The following is a 16,720-nucleotide window of genomic DNA, read 5'->3' as shown; positions in this document are numbered from 1 at the left end:
TACACTCATCTTTGTGAGAAATGATGCCCAGACCCCATATCCCAGAAAAGAACGAGCGAAGTGCACTGCCCTTGCTCCCATGGCCCCCAGCTCCCCAGCCCTCCCTCCAGTCCCATTCCAAATTACGTCCTCACCCTCGTAGCAGTCACGGATGGTGCCGAAGTACACATAGTACTGGTCGTTGGTGAAGAAGAGAAGGCTGAGCCAGGAGTCGAAGGCGTAGATGGGCACAATGAAGAGGATGCGCACGATGTAGCGCTGCTCGTTGGGCCGGCTGTAGCAGCGCAGATGCATGTAGATCTGGGAAGATCAGTCAGTCAAGACCTACTGCTACCCACCTGCCTCCCTCCCGGCCACCTGCCCTCGTCTTCCTGCACTAAGGGAAGAGGTGGGCTCCTGACTTCTGTCTCTGCTCTTCTTGTTCCATGGCCTGATACAAAGTACCCCTGAGACTTAGTCCTGCTCAATGAAGTTAGTTGATAAAACTTCCATCATGAGAGTCAAATCAAAGGTGTCACATAAAGCTGGTGTGAGCAGCATCTACAACCATCTTTCAGCTAGATGTAACAGTAAGGCCACGGTGTTGCTGAAGTTGAGATCCTGTTCATTCTGCCTTCCCAGAGTCACCTTCCCAGGGTTACACAGCAGCAGCGCTGAGTTAACTGAAGGGCTGGTCAAGGGCCGAATCAAGGCCATCTGCCTGTGGCCCCTCTGCCTTGTATCTTAGCAGATGCCAGAAAGGGTGGGACAGACGGGAGCCTCACTCTGGAGGACATAGATACACTCCGGGCCATGTGGCCACAGTGGTGTGCTCACACTATGCCTTGTTCCTGAAGCTGCTTGTTCATCCAAGGCAGCACTGCGATGTCCCCAGGGAGGCAGAAGAAAGCAGAGCCAAGAGCCAGCCCCAGTGCCTGGTCCCAACTCTCATGACATCACTCTTGGCCCAGCCCGGCCCTGACTGGGGAAAAGGACAAAACAATCCCATCTGCTGTAAGCCAATCTCTTGGACACTGATAGATCTAAAAGAGACTGAGACACATGACAGCTGGTGAGGGACTGCCAGGGGCCTGTGCAGACTCACCCAGCCTGCAGTGAGGTATTCATCAAGCCTCCTTCTTGAGCACCCAACCTCTCCTGGGGCCACAAGTACAGGAGACTCGAGACCTGACTTCCCTCTCTGAGCTGCTACCCACATACATGTGACCAGCTCCTCCCTCACACTCTCAAGTCTCTCCGTTGCAAAGACATCTCTAACATGTACAGTTGTGTGGCTTCAGCTAGACATGGGCAGAAGTCACAGTATCACTTCTAGATCAAGGCAGACACATATCTGTGTGTCTCCTCCCATCCTTGCTGTTCTGGTTGTTAGAGAAGTGCAGACAACTCCAGAGCCACAAGCTGCCCTCAGCTGAGCCGGGGTGTGGAGGAGAAATCCCCTAGGAAGCAGAGCGCACTTATGGCTACAGTCAGGCTTGCCTACAGGATGTTTTGCTGGACTAGAAACCACTCAGGACATTTATGGAGGCTCCCTCTTCACACCCAGGTACCTGGTGGCAGGTGATGAGTAGAGCTGTCCACACAAAGAAGCCGGAGATGGCCTGGGCGGCGGTGGTCATCAGGAACACAGGCTGCTCCATGGCTGTGGGACTGCCCTCAGGGGTTGCAGAGATGCCAGGCGAAGCTGCTGCGGTTGTGGGTAATGCTGGGTCTGGGGCCAGCGCAGCCCCCCTCACTGTCATGGTGCCCAGCAGCAGCAGGCTCCCTGAGAGAATCTCTTGGAGTAGTGATGGGCTGGCCTAGAGAAGAAATCTGGGTGAGTCTAGTGGTTTTTTTTTTTTTTTTGGTTTTTCGAGACAGGGTTTCTCTGTAGCTTTTGGTGCCTGTCCTGGAACTCGCTCTTGTAGACCAGGCTGGCCTTGAACTCCCAGAGATCCGCCTGCCTCTGCCTCTGCTGGGATTTGAAGCACCTCTGAGATCTACAGCACTCTGGCCCCAGACATGCCCTACTCAGCCCTTGCCCTGCCATGTCTAGGCCAATACGCAATGGCCTTGTGACATTCTAAGACCTTAGTCAGACCAGGACCTTTGTCTGTCAAAAGTCCCCAACGGCTACCTATAAAGTTAGGAAACCAAAACATGGCTGGGAATGCAGGGGTACAGAAGAGTGCCACTCCACAGCTGTCAAGAACAGCTCAACCTGCCTGCTACCTGACAGTCCCCAAGTGCTGCTGCTGCCAGCTAGAGCCCTCATATGGCACATACAACTGCCTCATGGGCTCTTCTGTCACCCCCCTGTGGAGTCCAAGCAGACCTTGAGCTCACAATCCTTCTGCCTCAGGCTCCTGAGTACTGGGATTACAAATGTGGACCACCCTGATCTGGTAAACCATCTTACTGCTAGGGACATCTACCCAAAGAGCTTGGTAGTTGACTTTCTGACTTCCCTAATGGCTGACAGCCATCCACCCCTTGGACCCGGCCGTGCTTTCTTCATGGCTCTTCCCAACTGTGTGCCTTCAAACTGCAAGCTACAGAAGCCAGGACTTCACTCGTGTAAGCACTCGGCCTCTCATCTCCATGCCAGCCCCCAGCAACCATCGCGTCCTGAAACCCTGCCTATGTACTTCTAGACGGATACTCCAATCCATTTCAGGGGCCGTTACTGTCTAAGTGACACACGCCTACCTTTCAGAGGCAGTTCCAATTCCCGTCTTTGAATCCCCACCACCATTCAACTTCATTACTGGCTTTAATCCATATTTCAAAGAAAACATGAACAAAGAACAAGGCAGAACTGAGGAACCCGACACTAAGGAAGTCCCGGTGGGAAAGCAAGGCTGGAGAGGATGGAACTCTGCAGAACCAATGCCCTTCTAGGAGGAGAGCTGGAGTCCCATGTGACCTGGAACAGTAACTCCAAACGGTCCAGAAAAGAGCTGCTCTCAGGTACCCACGGTGTTTACCAATGGAGGCCAAGGCTGGGCCAGAGACCTGAGCCATTTGCAAAGAGTGAAGCTTTCCAGGGTCGTCCAGAATGTGCTCTTAGGAGTTTGATGCCCCAGACTGACTGCCAAAGTGACAGCATTAGGCGGTAGGGTATTTGGGGTACTTAGGTCAGAAGGGTAGAAACCCCACAAATAGGATTAGTATCTTCATGTGAGACCCTTTGCCTTTTCTGCAATTTGAAGACACAGAAAAAAAAGAGTTGCTTATGAACCAGAAATGGGCCCCACTGGTATGATCAGCGCCTGGATTTCAATTGCCCAGCCTCTAGAACTGTGAGAAACAGGCTAGTTTCCAGCACTGTCACAGCAGCTGGGGAGGAGGAGTCCAACTGCCCCCTCTACCCCAGCTCAGAGCCCACAAGCCTCATCCTCTTCGGTGCTGCCACCTACTGACAAGAGTCAATGTCTTCCGCCATCAGGTGACCTGGAAGACCAACTGCCCAAACCACAAACTCTGGCCACAACTCTGAGAGGAGTAAAAGCAGAGACGGTGAACATCACAGACACTGGGGAAGAGGCCTGAATGAAGCTTGCGTCCCCAGCTTCACTGTTAGTCCTGGAGACCAAGCTCACAGTCCCTTCCAAGTGCAGGAACTGATATCCAGGCCAGAATGTAGTGACACTGCAGAAGACTCCCCGGGGGTTTATGTGGGGTCCAAACAGCTCACACCTGTCCTATGAGCGAGCCGCACCCTGCCTAGCTCCCCTCTATCACCTCATCTCCACACCTACCTGTCGCTCCTGCAGAACATGGGACCAGGCTGATCCCTTAGACTGCTCTTTTCTTTCACATAAACAATCCCTAACCCATCACTTAAAAGACAGATTCAAGACTCAAAAACGGAGAAGGCGCCTAAATTGGGAAACTCAAAAACGGAGAAGGTGTCTATATATAAAGACTGGTGGTACAGCGGCAGCCTAAGAATAGCTGCTGCAGGCGCGGCTGCCAGGCTGAGAACTAGCGCCTGAGAGTTTCCTTATGAAGGTTTGCACTGTAAATCAACGTCTTCGCCTGTCAGATTAAAGAATAAACATGGGGGTGGGCACAACATGAACAAATACCCCTAAATGGCCAGCATGTCCCCCAAACACTATCTCACATGTGTCTTCTTTTCTCTCATGTCAACTTTAAAGTGACATTATCTGCATCCTGGAAAAAGGAAAAAAAAAGAGGTAGAACTTGGCTTTCAGCCCCCACCAAAAGATTGGAAGGTTTCTAGAACACTCCCAGACAACAGTTAAAGCAATGCCCTCACTCACAAACATTAGTCCCTGGTCCCTTGAAACAGGTGTAGCAGCTCTTCCACCCAGACACAAGGCCCACGTGGAGGCTGCCAACATCTGCAGTCCAGTCTACAACACGCTAACCTCGCGAATGGTTCCCAGTGTGAGCAGAGGGTGAGGAGGGTGGAGACCCTGTGGCCAGCGTTCCATACCTAGGACAGACAGATGTCTCCCTGGCAGAGCTCAGCATTGGAGCTTCAGGGACTGTGGCTGGGACAACTGCAGCTGGCACAGTCCCTCTAATCCACGTGCTCTCCATGGCTCCCCTTTCACATACAGTCCATGTTCCTCAAGGTGGAAGGAACATACAAGAAAAGGCTCAGAATTCCAACTACTTTACTGTTCTAGCACAGTGTCGTGTGGGGGGTGGAGGGTGTTCATCTGTGTGTTTCTCAAGACAGGGTTTCTCTGTGGTGCAGCCCTGACTATCCTAGAGCTCGCTTTGTTGACCAGGCTGGTCTTGAACTCAGAGATCCACCTGCCTCTGACTCCTGAGTGCTGGGATTAAAGGTGGTGGTCATCACCGCCCAGCTAAAACTATCTCTCTTAATAAACTCCAACTCTCTAGGAAAGGGGAGAAAGAAAGCGCGAAAGCTTTTTATGCTAAGAAAGATGCGCCGCAGAGTGGCAGGGTGTCTGCAGCACAAACCTGGGCATAGCAAACAGTCACAGGCTCAACTACACCATCCAACCTGAAGAGACAGGAGATATGAAGAGTGTTTGGCTACACTGATACACAGTGAGCACAGCATCAAAAGACAATGGAGAAAAAGATGAAAACCACAGAGAGGTACCCCAGAACTACAAACCGAGAAAAAGTGCCAATGCCAAATGCTGGCGAGAAAGCAGAGAAACTGCACCTCACAAGCACACCAGTGAAGGCCAGGCAGAGTATGGTTTGGGCCTTTCTTTTTCTTTTTTTTTTTTTTTTTTTCTTGGTTTTTCGAGACAGGGTTTCTCTGTGGCTTTGGAGCCTGTCCTGGAACTCACAGAGATCCGCCTGCCTCTGCCTCCCGAGTGCTGGGATTAAAGGCGTGCACCACCATCGCCCGGCTGGTTTGGGCCTTTCTTACACAACTGGCAGGAACTGGGGCAGGAGGATCACCTGAGCTCAGGAGTTTACAACTACTGTGATGGTCAAACTTAACTGGCAACTTGAGAAAATCTGGAATCCCCTGGGAGGTGGGCATCTAAGCCTGTCTGTAGGGGTATCCTGATTATGTTAACTGAGGTGGGAAAGTCTGCCCACAGTAGGCGACACCATTCCCTAAGCAGGGGATCCCGACCGGTCTAACAGTGGAGAAAGCAAGCTGAGCACACACATGACTGAAGAGGTCATGCTGACCAGCAGCTTCAAGCTCCTGATGCCCTGACCTCTTCACCACGATGGACTACAACCAGGAACCGTTAGCTATTATAAGCCCTTCTCCTTTAAAAAGCCCGAGAACAACCCAAAGTTCTGTCAACAGGTGAATACTGGGGAGAAAAAAATCTCTACATCCAGACTTCAGACAACTACTCAGTATTAAAAAAGAGGAAGTCTGCCTGGTGGTGGTGGCAGCAGCAGGCATTGGCGCGTGCCTTAAATCCCAGCACTCTGAGTTCAAGGCCAGCCTGGTCTACTCAGTGAGTTCCAGGACAGCCAGGGCTACATGAAACAGGCTAGATCCTGTCTGGAAAAACAAAGGCCCCAACACTAGGCACAGGAAGCTCTCTCTGTTGGCCAGAGCTATTCAGGAGACTCCTATTACTATTACACTGTGGCTGCACGCACCATCACCCTAGGGTGCAGCAGCAACAGCAGCAGCAACACACTGTGGCAGTAACCAGCGGCTCTAATGGAACTCAAGACCTGCTCAAAGAGAGAGAAGTCAGGCCCGGGACTGGAAACCTGCCAAGAGAAGGAACTTTAAAATAGAAAGCATGGGGTTACCTCGAGGGCACATGCTTAGTTAAAGTGGCCAATCTCAAAAGTCAGAAACAGAGCCCATTTACAGAGCGTTTTCAACACGACAAGGCTGTAAAGGCGGAGCTCAGGAGAGCAGTGAGCAGAGGCCAGGGACAGTGAGAAGAGACGTTGTGTAAGCAGGTTTCTTCTAATCATGAGATAGCTGGTATCTTGACAGTCAGTGGTGAGGGGCCAACAAACTCACATGAGATAAACCACACAGAACTACACACAGACACATGCCCTCTCATGGGTGACACTATAGAACCAGAGAAGTCTTTTTTTTTTCCCCCTGAGATAGGGTTTCTCTGTGTAATAGCCCTAAGCGATCCTGGAACTTGCTCTATAGATCAGGCTGGCCTCGAACTCACAGTGATCCACCTGCTTCTGCCTCCCCAGTGCTGGGATTAAAGGCGTGCACCACCACGGCCTGGCAAACCAGAGAAACCTTACAGCCCGGTTCCTATGGTGCTGCCCTGTGTGAACCTGCTTCCATGGAAGACAGACATGGCCCGTGGAGGGAGCACTGCACCTTGTATACTAGGTCTGTAATTCCTGTGGGTCTCCATTTGTTTCAGATAGAGGGTTAGTTTTTGTATGATTTTTGTTTTTAGATTTTTTTAATTTTTATTTCATGCATGTGAGTATTTCTGCCAGCATATGTTATGTCATCACAAGTGTACCTGTGCCCCAGAGGCCACAAGACTGGGTCAGAGCCACTGGACATACAGTTACAGATGGCTGTAGGCCTCTGCTCTGCATGGGTGCAGGGAACTGAACCTAGGTCTTCTTCAGGAGAGAAACAAGTGTTCTTAACTGATGAGCCACCTCTCTAGCCCTAAAATAGATTTTAAAGTCTCCAGCATGTAGAGATACATATTGACATATAATATAGGTTTTTTTTAAAAAAAAAGCATGAGGGGCTGGAGAGATGGCTCAGTGGTTAAGAGCATTGCCTGTTCTTCCAAAGGTCCTGAGTTCAATTCCCAGCCACCACATGGTGGCTCACAACCATCTGTAATGAGGTCTGGTGCCCTCTTCTGGCCAGCAGGCATACACACAAACAGAATATTGTATACATAATAAATAAATAAATAAATAGTTTTTTTTTTAAAAAAGCATGATAGGCCAGGTGGTGGTGGTGCACGCCTTTAATCCCAGCACTTGGGAGGCAGAGGCAGGCGGATCTCTGTGAGTTAGAGGCCAGCGTGGTCTGCAAGAGCTAGTTCCAGGACAGGAACCAAAAAGCTACGGAGAACCCTGTCTCGAAAATTCAAAAAAAAAAAAAAGCATGATATTATATCTCACGCCCATCCCCACTGCCCAAGACTGGCCTTAAACTCTGTGTACTAAATTGGGCGGTGGGGACTCACACCTTCAATCTCAGCACTTGGGAGGCCGGCAGATGCAGGTGGGTCTCGGTGTATTCAAGGCTAGTTTGGTCTAGGATAGCCAGGATTACACAGAGAAACCCTATCTCAAACAAACTAACAAAGATTCTGTGTTCTGTGTTCAAGAGGTCTCTGTGGGATGAAGCTTAGTTGGCAGAGTGCTTGCCTAGCATGCCTGAAGCCCTGGGTTCAGCCCCAGCACTGCACAGACACAGATGACAGCACACTGGGAATCCCAGCACTTGGGAGACAGACCAAAGGGAGCAGAGCTCAATGCCACCCCCTGCTATTTCGAAAGTTCAAGGCCAGATTGGGCTTCCAAGATTCTCCTGTCTCAGCCTCCAGAGCCTGAGCACAGCATCCAGCTTGGCGTTCTTTCTTAAGGGAAGAGAGAAAAATGGAGTAAGAGCACACAGAGTAACTGCTGAGACTGTGGTGGGGGGAGGGGAGGAGACAGGCTCTTCAGCATGTACTGAATTTTCCATAATGAAACACTCACTGGGCAGAACATGAAAACCACCACAAAAGCTGAGACTGAGTTGAGTGACCGCGGAAATCCCCAAGAGAGAGAATGTCTCCTTTCCTTACCTTGCAGAAAAATAATCTGAGTGGCCAAACTTAACAATAGGGAAACTGAGGCTGGACTCGGTGCCAGGTGCTTCCTTCCTCTTAAGCACGGAAAAGGAAAGAGGAACTGTCCCACTGGTGTGGGCATTTAGTTCTACCAGGCTGTAGGAGGCTAGCTTCCTAGACCTGTCTTCAAAATGTCCTCAGGCACATTTGTGACATTCCTTCCCAGGAAAGAGCCTGTTTGAGAGGCCTAGGACACCACCAGCAGAAGCCACAAGGATGGAAGGCACTACTGGTGCAGAGCTTTGTAATCAAAAACCATGGCTGGCATTGGTTTAAAAAAAAAAAATTAAAACAAAACAATCCCAAAAAAAAGTTTTCAAATTCTGAGATACTATGAAGTGAATTTTCTAGCTGATTAAAGAATTCCCAGAGAATCTTGGTTGTGTTAGAGACTGAAGCAAATGTCGTCTGTTTGGGTTATAAGAACATCTGACTAACAGGAAACGGAAATGTTCCAGCTAAATTCTGATAATTCCTTTACAGCCCGTGGCTGGGATGGACAGTGAGTAACCTGATTTGAGAAGAGCCAAGGGAGAAGCACTGCCCAGGGCTGCGGCATGGGCAGGGAGTCTTGTTGGGGGAGGGAGCCACGAAAACTGGGCACGGAAGGACGGCAGTCAGGCCTTCCACTGCACCAAAGCTCCACTGCCCAGAAAATGTCAGCCTAGGAAGCCAGAGGGCTTGCACTCTAAGTGACACCAGCAGCTTTAAAACTTAGGACATCTTCAGCTTGTCTTCTGACCTCTATGTTGAATGGGTCTTATAGATATAATGTAATGGGAAAGGCAAGTTATATACACTTATCAGTACATCAAAACCCAGAAAAAGGAGGTGCATGCTCAAAAAGCCCGGTGTTTGTCTATCTGTGTATGCGTGCTGTTTATGTGTGCACCCGTGTGCACATGCGCAGGGGCCAAAGGAGGGAGTGGGCCAGGTGTCATCTACTGCTCTGCACCTATTCCCTCGGGACAGGCCCCTCAGTGAACCTAGACTGACAGCAAGCTCCAACCATCTTGCCCCACCAGTACGCACAGTCACATCCGGTTTTTTATATGGGTGCTGAGGAACCAAGCACAGGTCCTCACGGTTAAAACAGAAAGGGTTCTACCCACCGAGCCATCTCACAGCGACGTTTGGCTTTCGTTTGTTTTGTTTTGCTTTGAGACAGGGTCTCACTACACAGCCTTGGCTAGCCTGGAACTCAGGGACCTACCTGTTTCTGCCTCCCAAGTGCTAGGATCAAAAGCATGGCAAGTTTGAGGGTTCCACTGCTGATAAAAGTGTACAAGTACAGCAAGCAATGGTCACTAACATGGCTCATCTTTCTGCAGATATTTCTTTTTTTTTTTTTTAAAGAAGATTTATTTATTCCTTATATATTCAGTGTTCTGCAGGCCAGAAGGGGGCACCAGATCTTACCACAGATGGTTATGAGCCACCATGTGGTTGCTGGGAATTGAACTCAAGACCTCTGGAACAGCAGGCAGTTCTCTCAGCCACTGAGCTAGCTCTCCAGCCCTCTGCAGATATTTCTGTCCTTATTTCTTACAGCACAGTCTCTTAGCCCCTTGGTCCCAGGCTGCAGATCACACAGAAAGTAAAGCCAAGCGCTTGCTTGGTCCCTTCAGTGGCCCACCTGCCAGTGATTACTGTCACCCCACCATCCACCACTCACCCGCCAGCCTGCAGCTCATAAGAGGCCAGGCCTCAAGCTGGTACTTTGTCCTAGATCCTGAGTCCTGGGTAGCTGAGCTGGAATCTGTGTGCTGTCACCTGAGCTGGACCTGAACAAGTGACCAGGCTCTTATCTGGGGAGCAGAGCAAAGGTGCATACTGTCCTGTTGCCATGGCCTTTGAGTCAATGAGCTTAGCAAACCAGAATAATCTACACTTTCAAAAGGATACAGGGTTGGGGATGTGGCTCAGTGGGCAGAATGGTTGCTCGGTGTGCACAGCACCCTGGGTTCCACCCCTAGTATATATACCAGACATGATGGCTCATGTCTGTAATCTCAGAGCTATGGAGGAAGAGGTTGGCTTCCTCTAGTAATGTCAGAGCTATGGAGGAAGAGTTGGCTTCCTCTAGTAATGTCAGAGCTATGGAGGAAGAGTTGGCTTCCTCTAGTAATGTCAGAGCTATGGAGGAAGAGTTGGCTTCCTCTAGTAATGTCAGAGCTATGGAGGAAGAGTTGGCTTCCTCTAGTAATCTCAGAGCTATGGAGGAAGAGTTGGCTTCCTCTAGTAATGTCAGAGCTATGGAGGAAGAGTTGGCTTCCTCTAGTAATGTCAGAGCTATGGAGGAAGAGTTGGCTTTCTGACTAGTGTTGGCTACACAGTGAGTTTGAGGCCAGTCTGGGTGTGTGAGACTATTTCCACAAAATTAAATAAATAAGTAGGTAAATACATAGGTTACAGAATTGCACATGGTTCGGCATTCACACAGGGGTCTAGACAACCCTCCAAACTTCCCGTGCATAGCACTTCCATGGTGAAAAATGAAATTCACCCACCCAGGTAAAATCTTTTTAAAGGCTATAATTAGCCTCACCTCAATTCAGGTCAGGTATCTGCTGGGAAACGAGTCTGCTGCTGAGTGAGGAGGAGCATCTGTGGTTTCTGCAAGCTCTAAGTCTACCATGGTGGAGAGGGGGAATGCCTAGAGAGCCCATGAGCTACAAGGCCTGCCTTCTACATCCACTCAGCACTGTCAGGAGTCTCAGTCTCCTGTCTGAGTATCAGCAGCAGACACCCTGTCGTGCCACGTGTGAGCACACTTCTGAGTGTCCAAGAGCTTCTCCTCGCCCTGGTCCGCATGATCACAAAACCTTAAACCCTCACCTCACCACCACCCCGAGGCCCAGCCCACTCCATGGGAACCTGGATGTGCTCAGTGCGAAGGCCTGCATGCCTGTCTCCAACATTCGCTGCTTTTCTAGGCCCATGATGCCAGGCATGCAAAAGGGAACAGGAAAAGGCAATTGTGTGAGCAACTGAGTGATGGAGAGCCTGGAATTACAGCCCCCAGGCTACTCTGTGGGCTCTGTCAGCAGAACCCTCCCCACTACTGACACTTTACAGCGTGGCTTGAGTACCCAAGTGTCTGGCTGGAGGGAGGGTATAGAGAGGGCAGAGGACGGATGCTGAGTCACATCTGTCTTCCAGCCTGGAAAGGCCACACCGAGGAGAGCAAAGGACTGTTACAGCCTGGGGGGGCACATGAAGGAGTCTGTGAAGACAGAGGCTTTCACCAGCTGGAACGCTCTAGCAAGGGGCTACCTACTTCTGGAATAAAGAAGTTCCTTGAATTAGGGACACTGACCACAGGTGAGCTTACTCCTGCCTTCTCCATGACAACAATGTAAGCTTCAGGAGGTCAAAGGTCATGTCTTGGAGTATCTGCCTTGGGGACCATTTTCCCTGAAGAACTCTGTCCTCAACTGCCTGCACATCGCCGCCCTCTACCACACCCGCCGTGCCACTTTCCTACCAGGGTCTTTCTCCCGGCCTTTTAAACTGCGATGCTATCGGTCACTCAACACCTTCCTTCCCAGTGAGAGGAGCTCCGGGAGAGCGGGGACTACGACCTTGAGGGCGGCAGGCAGCAAGTGTGTAGGGGCTAGAATATAACTGTTGAACACGGATTCGGGGGTAGGGGACACAGCAGGGATGGAGAATGATGTGGAGCTGGCCTGTGTCCTAATTTTTGAGCAGGCTTGTGCCAAGGAGGCCTCACAGAGAGTCGTTGCAAGGTGGTGTGCAGGCCACAGATGGCATTCTGGCCACGTGTGAAAGAGAGCTCATCTGGCCAGAGCACCCAGGCAGAGCGCCTATGGGGCCACCATGACACAGGGGCTGGGCTCATGTTGGGGTGGGGTCTGTGGCTAACAGGAAAGAAGGAAGCCAGCTTGAGCAAACCCAGCTCAAAAACAAGGAGCAGCCCACACAACATCCCCTCTGCTGTACCCCAGAGGACCGAGGGAGCTGAAGCTGAGCCAGAAGTTTGAGAGCACAGAATCAGTGGGAAACAGGAAGGACGGTCGAGAGTAAAGTTCAACCAGGTCCTTGCCAATGATCTATGCCAAACCCAGAAACCCACTCAGTAAACTTCCCCTCCCCAACACATTCCACACCTGCAGTCTTCACTACGAAAAGATAGGGTCGCTGGTCCCTCTGGGAGACCACCCTCTTCACATTGCCCTTCTTCAACCCTGAGCCCCGGAGTCAGATCACCTACACCTGACTCCAAGCTCTGCCAACTCTAGCTGTGTGTCAGAGGCAAATTATGCAACCTCTCCCTGCTTGGCACCAAGGGCACACGGCCACACGCGAGTCACAGGAGCTTCCAGGAAAGAACAAGATGCAAGTACCATGTGCTGCTGCCACTGCCACCGCCACCACATCCTCCCATCGTGGGGCGATAGGGTGGGGTGTCACATTCCTATCAGTCTCTGAGCCCAGGCTGGCCTTACCTCTGTCACTGGTTTTCTTCAAATTGTGTATGTACATGTATGTGTGTGCATCTATACATGGTATATACATGCTTGGTGTGTGTATGTGGTGTGAGTTGCGTGTATATGGGGTATGTGTGGGTATATATGTGGTATCTAGGGTGTATGTGTAGTACATGTATGTGTGTGTTAAGTGGTATGTGAATACGATGTGTGTGTGGTGTCTGTGTACGTATTACATGTATACAGAGACCAGGAGGGTGTCAGGTATTCCTTTGAGGAAAGGTCTCTCTCTCTGTCTGTCTCTCTCTCTCTCTCTCTCTCTCTCTCTCTCTCTCTCTCTCTCTCTCTCTGAACCTAGAGTTCAAGCATTTGGGCTCGGGCTAGCAGCCAGCAGACCCCAGCAATCCTCCTGGCTCAGGTCCCTACCCCAGCACAGGGATTCCAATTGCACTTGAGATCACAGCCAGCTTAAGTGGGTGCTGGGATCCAAACTCAGGTCCTCATGGTTGTGCATGTGGCAAGCACTCTTAGCCACCAAGCCCCCCTCCAGTCTCACTTCATGCCAACTTCCCGCTTTTATGAGTCAAGGGCTCACTGTAGCCCAAGCTGGCTTAAACTCAGGTTGACCCCCTACCTCAGCCTGAGTGTTGGGTTTATAAGCATGAACCACAACACCCAGTCAGGTTTTTGTTCATTCATTTCAGATGTGAACCTTTCCAAGCTGTAACCATGGAATGTGTGCTCAGGCAGCTGCGTACACAGGCCAGGCTGCTCGGCAACAGGTGGGCAGGCTCCTCTCTGGAATGTGACTACAAACACCCTGAGAGAAAGTTTTGTTCTTGTTTGTTTTATCCCCTGGAGGAGCGTCCATTTTTACAAGACTCCTCCCCTCTCCCCACAGGGGCTCCCTGCTACTGAGTCTCCAGCCCGGGAATGCAGAGCCCTTAGGCCTCTGGGGACTGCTCAGCTTGGTCAGCTCCAGTGGCTGCCTTTGGAGTGAAGCTGACCCACATCAGAGATAGGCGACAGCCACAGGCTGGCCCTTCTCCAGAGGGGATTAGAGGAAAGAGTGGCTGGCCAGCAGCTGCAGCTTTGCCTGGCTAGCCTTCTGAAAAAGGTCACATGACTCACGACAGGCCAGGGGTCCACTTCTCCTACATGCCTTCCCATCAACACCCCCAGACAGGCCACTAAAGGCTGAAGCAGAGAGGAAAACGTACCCAGGCTGGCCCTGTTTGCCCAATGGGAGTGGGGGACGTTGAAGCAAAAGGCAACAGCAGAGGAATCCAAGTCCTTCAGCAGGGGATTATTTACAACTGCCCTGAATTCAGTGCTTTTGCTTTGGGTTCTTTGAGGTTTTGTTGTTGTTTTGTTTGCTTTTTTAAAAATGTGTGATTGTGTGTGAATGCTTCGCCTAACAGACAGAATGTTATGTCTGTGTACCACATGTACGCCTAGTGCCTACAGAGACCAGAAGAGGGAAATGAACCCCCTGGAACTGCTGGAGTTAGGAAGATTGTGAGCGCCACGTGGGTGCGGGACTGAACCTGGGTCCTCTGCAAGAGGAAAGTGCTCTAAACCACTTTAGCCCCAAATTCAGTGGGGTTTATTTGGTTTTGTTGCTGATTTCTCTAAGACAGGATCTCACTATGTAGCTGTGGCTGACCTAGAACTCTCTATGTAGACAACACAGGCTGTTTCAGATCTGCCTGCCTGTGCCTCCAGAGGGCTGGGGTTAAGTGCATGCACCATCATGCCCAGCAAATTCAGTGGTTTTGTTTTTTGTTTTCAATAGTACCAGGCTGAGTTCTGGCTGCTCAGTTCTCTTCCACACCAAGAACAAGTAGATCAATGTGCATCCTCTAAGGCTAAGCTTTGGAGCCTCTCTAAAATGACAGCTAGTTAACGTCCCATCTAGTACTGAGCACATGACTGCAGAATCCTGAACCCCAACATTCCCACGGCCTCTTGGGAGCAGGCTTCCTAAACAAGGACCAATGCAGGTGCCTCTCAGCAAAGTCTCACTTCAGTCCAGGATCAGGAGGTGGCAAACCCCAATCAATCAACTCCATTCACAAACGTGCAGTGAGCAGGCAGCCCACGCTGGCGCGCACCCCCAAAGTAAGCATGGGGCTCAAGACAAAAGCACAAGAGGCCCCAGTCCAGATGCCTGTCCACACAGGAAGGCTACACAAATAGCATCAAATTCAGCCAGAGGACACATCCACAGTGAAAAAGAACAAAGGACAGTTCTACAAAGCTGGATGGCCTCATTGACACATGGAGGGAGAAGCCAGGCACCAGGGACTTGCACCGCCATGCACCAGATGCTCAAACCAGGCAGAGTGAACCCCAGGTACTGAGCTGTGAGGAGTTATTACAACAGAGGGTAAGTGATCACACGGAGGCCCAGGGAAGAATGGGATACCTGGGCCACAGTGTAGAAAGTCCCATGTGACAGCAGCAGGGAACAGACTGTGGGGAGGGCAGAGGGCAGTGCCGACACTCATGAGCACTGAACTGGTATCTGGGGCTGCTGTGGAGGGAAGGAGAGAAGCCAAGGAGCTGGATGAGCACAGGCATGGAGGTGGGGCACCAGGGACACCAGCAGTGCAAAAAGCAGCTTCTCAAGCAAGCATAACTCAAAGTGCCACTACAGGTCTGGGACACCCAGGGCTTTGGCTGCCCATGGGGAAAGCCCTGAAGGCTCCAGAGGAAGTGAACTGAGCGAGGCCCTGGGTTTAAAGTGACAAACTCCACAATAGGAGCTGGGGATCCAGAGGTCCTATTCACTAAGGAACCCCCACATGCCCTTTCTTAGACCCTTTTGTGAAAACTAGGTGTGTATTTTACCAGATGAGGTCAGATGCCTAAGTAAGGCTGGCCGCCCATGAAGGGGTGCCCTGGCCTTCCTACACTGAGCCAGAGGTGAGTTCAGTTAAGCCTGTCTGATTTTCTGCAAAGGATGTAACATTCACATGTCTCAGCCATCGGAAGTACACGGGGAGCTAGGCTTGGTGGCATTCGGGAAGCTGAGGTAGGAAGATCGCTCAAAGGAGTTTTGGACTAGCTATGGGCAGGTTCTTGAGCCCCTGTTCCTTGTGGGTAGAAGAAGGCACACAGGACATTCACCAAGCAAGGCCAGCACCTGCACACCCCAGCCCAGAGGTGCAGCTTCTTGTGGCTGCCCAGAGACCCTCTATATACAGCAACACCTCCTTTGTTTCACGCAGCGCCCTCCACCTGCTGCTTTCATTCAATGGTTTATCTGCGACAGCCCCTGAGCCATTATCAGCTCTGCCATGACTGCACAGTATCCCATGTTTGGACAGGCCATAACTTCTTTGTGTCTCCCTGTAAATAGACACTGAGGCTGAGTCCAAAGTGACAGCAATGCCCAGCCGTGTAAACCGATCACTCTGCTCATATGGTAACACCTCTGTAGGCTAATCTTCATGTGGTTTCTGGCGGCTCAGAAATGTACCTTCAGATAGAGGGGAGTGCACTTAAGTTGTTCACCTAGGGAACGAATCTTGGTATTGAAAATGATACTTGAGGTGGTGAGGGAAAAAGGACAGAGAAAAGCCGAGTTTTCAACAAGCAGAGCTGAGTGACAGTACTGCATTAGATCAGACCCAACCCACTCAATCTTCTGCCCATGAACTAGTTTCCTCACTTACACAAAAGAGGGGAGACCCAGGACGGGGGGTGCAGCTCAGTGGTAGAGCCCCTGCCTAGCAATGCACAAGCTCCAAGGTCTACCCCAGCACTGCCAAAAAGGAAGACTGAAAATACTAGACCTAGACAGTCATCCCTTCCCACCTCCAGCTCTGATGTCCCGATGGACAGAATGGGTCACCAAGTCATCCAGTCCTAACTGATGCCTCTGAATGAAGGTACTGGTATGCAGGGGAGTGCCGGGAGTGCCGGGTAGTGGGACAGAGAGCCGAAGGCCTCTAGCTTCCAGTCTAACCTTCCCAAGTGAGAGAAAAGCCCCTCTCATCA

The 16,720-nt window shown here is 50.9% G+C and overlaps 1 protein-coding gene across 2 annotated transcripts in view; it reads right to left on the bottom strand.

Moving 5' to 3' along the window:
* Tmem184b (transmembrane protein 184B) overlaps positions 1-16,720 on the bottom strand; it is a 44,919-nt gene that overhangs the window by 20,021 nt on the left and 8,178 nt on the right. For both annotated transcript variants that reach the window (XM_075959897.1, XM_075959896.1), the window contains exons 2-3: positions 1,551-1,799; positions 135-300 (exon numbers count right to left, since the gene is read on the bottom strand). In XM_075959897.1, coding sequence (XP_075816012.1) covers positions 135-300; positions 1,551-1,742 — 358 coding nt within the window. In that variant the 5' untranslated portion in view covers positions 1,743-1,799. The remainder of the gene's footprint in view (positions 1-134; positions 301-1,550; positions 1,800-16,720) is intronic.

The sequence above is a fragment of the Microtus pennsylvanicus genome, chromosome 2 (genome assembly GCF_037038515.1).
Source record: "Microtus pennsylvanicus isolate mMicPen1 chromosome 2, mMicPen1.hap1, whole genome shotgun sequence".
Lineage (NCBI taxonomy): Eukaryota > Metazoa > Chordata > Mammalia > Rodentia > Cricetidae > Microtus > Microtus pennsylvanicus.
This window is presented reverse-complemented; position numbering and strand designations above follow the sequence as displayed.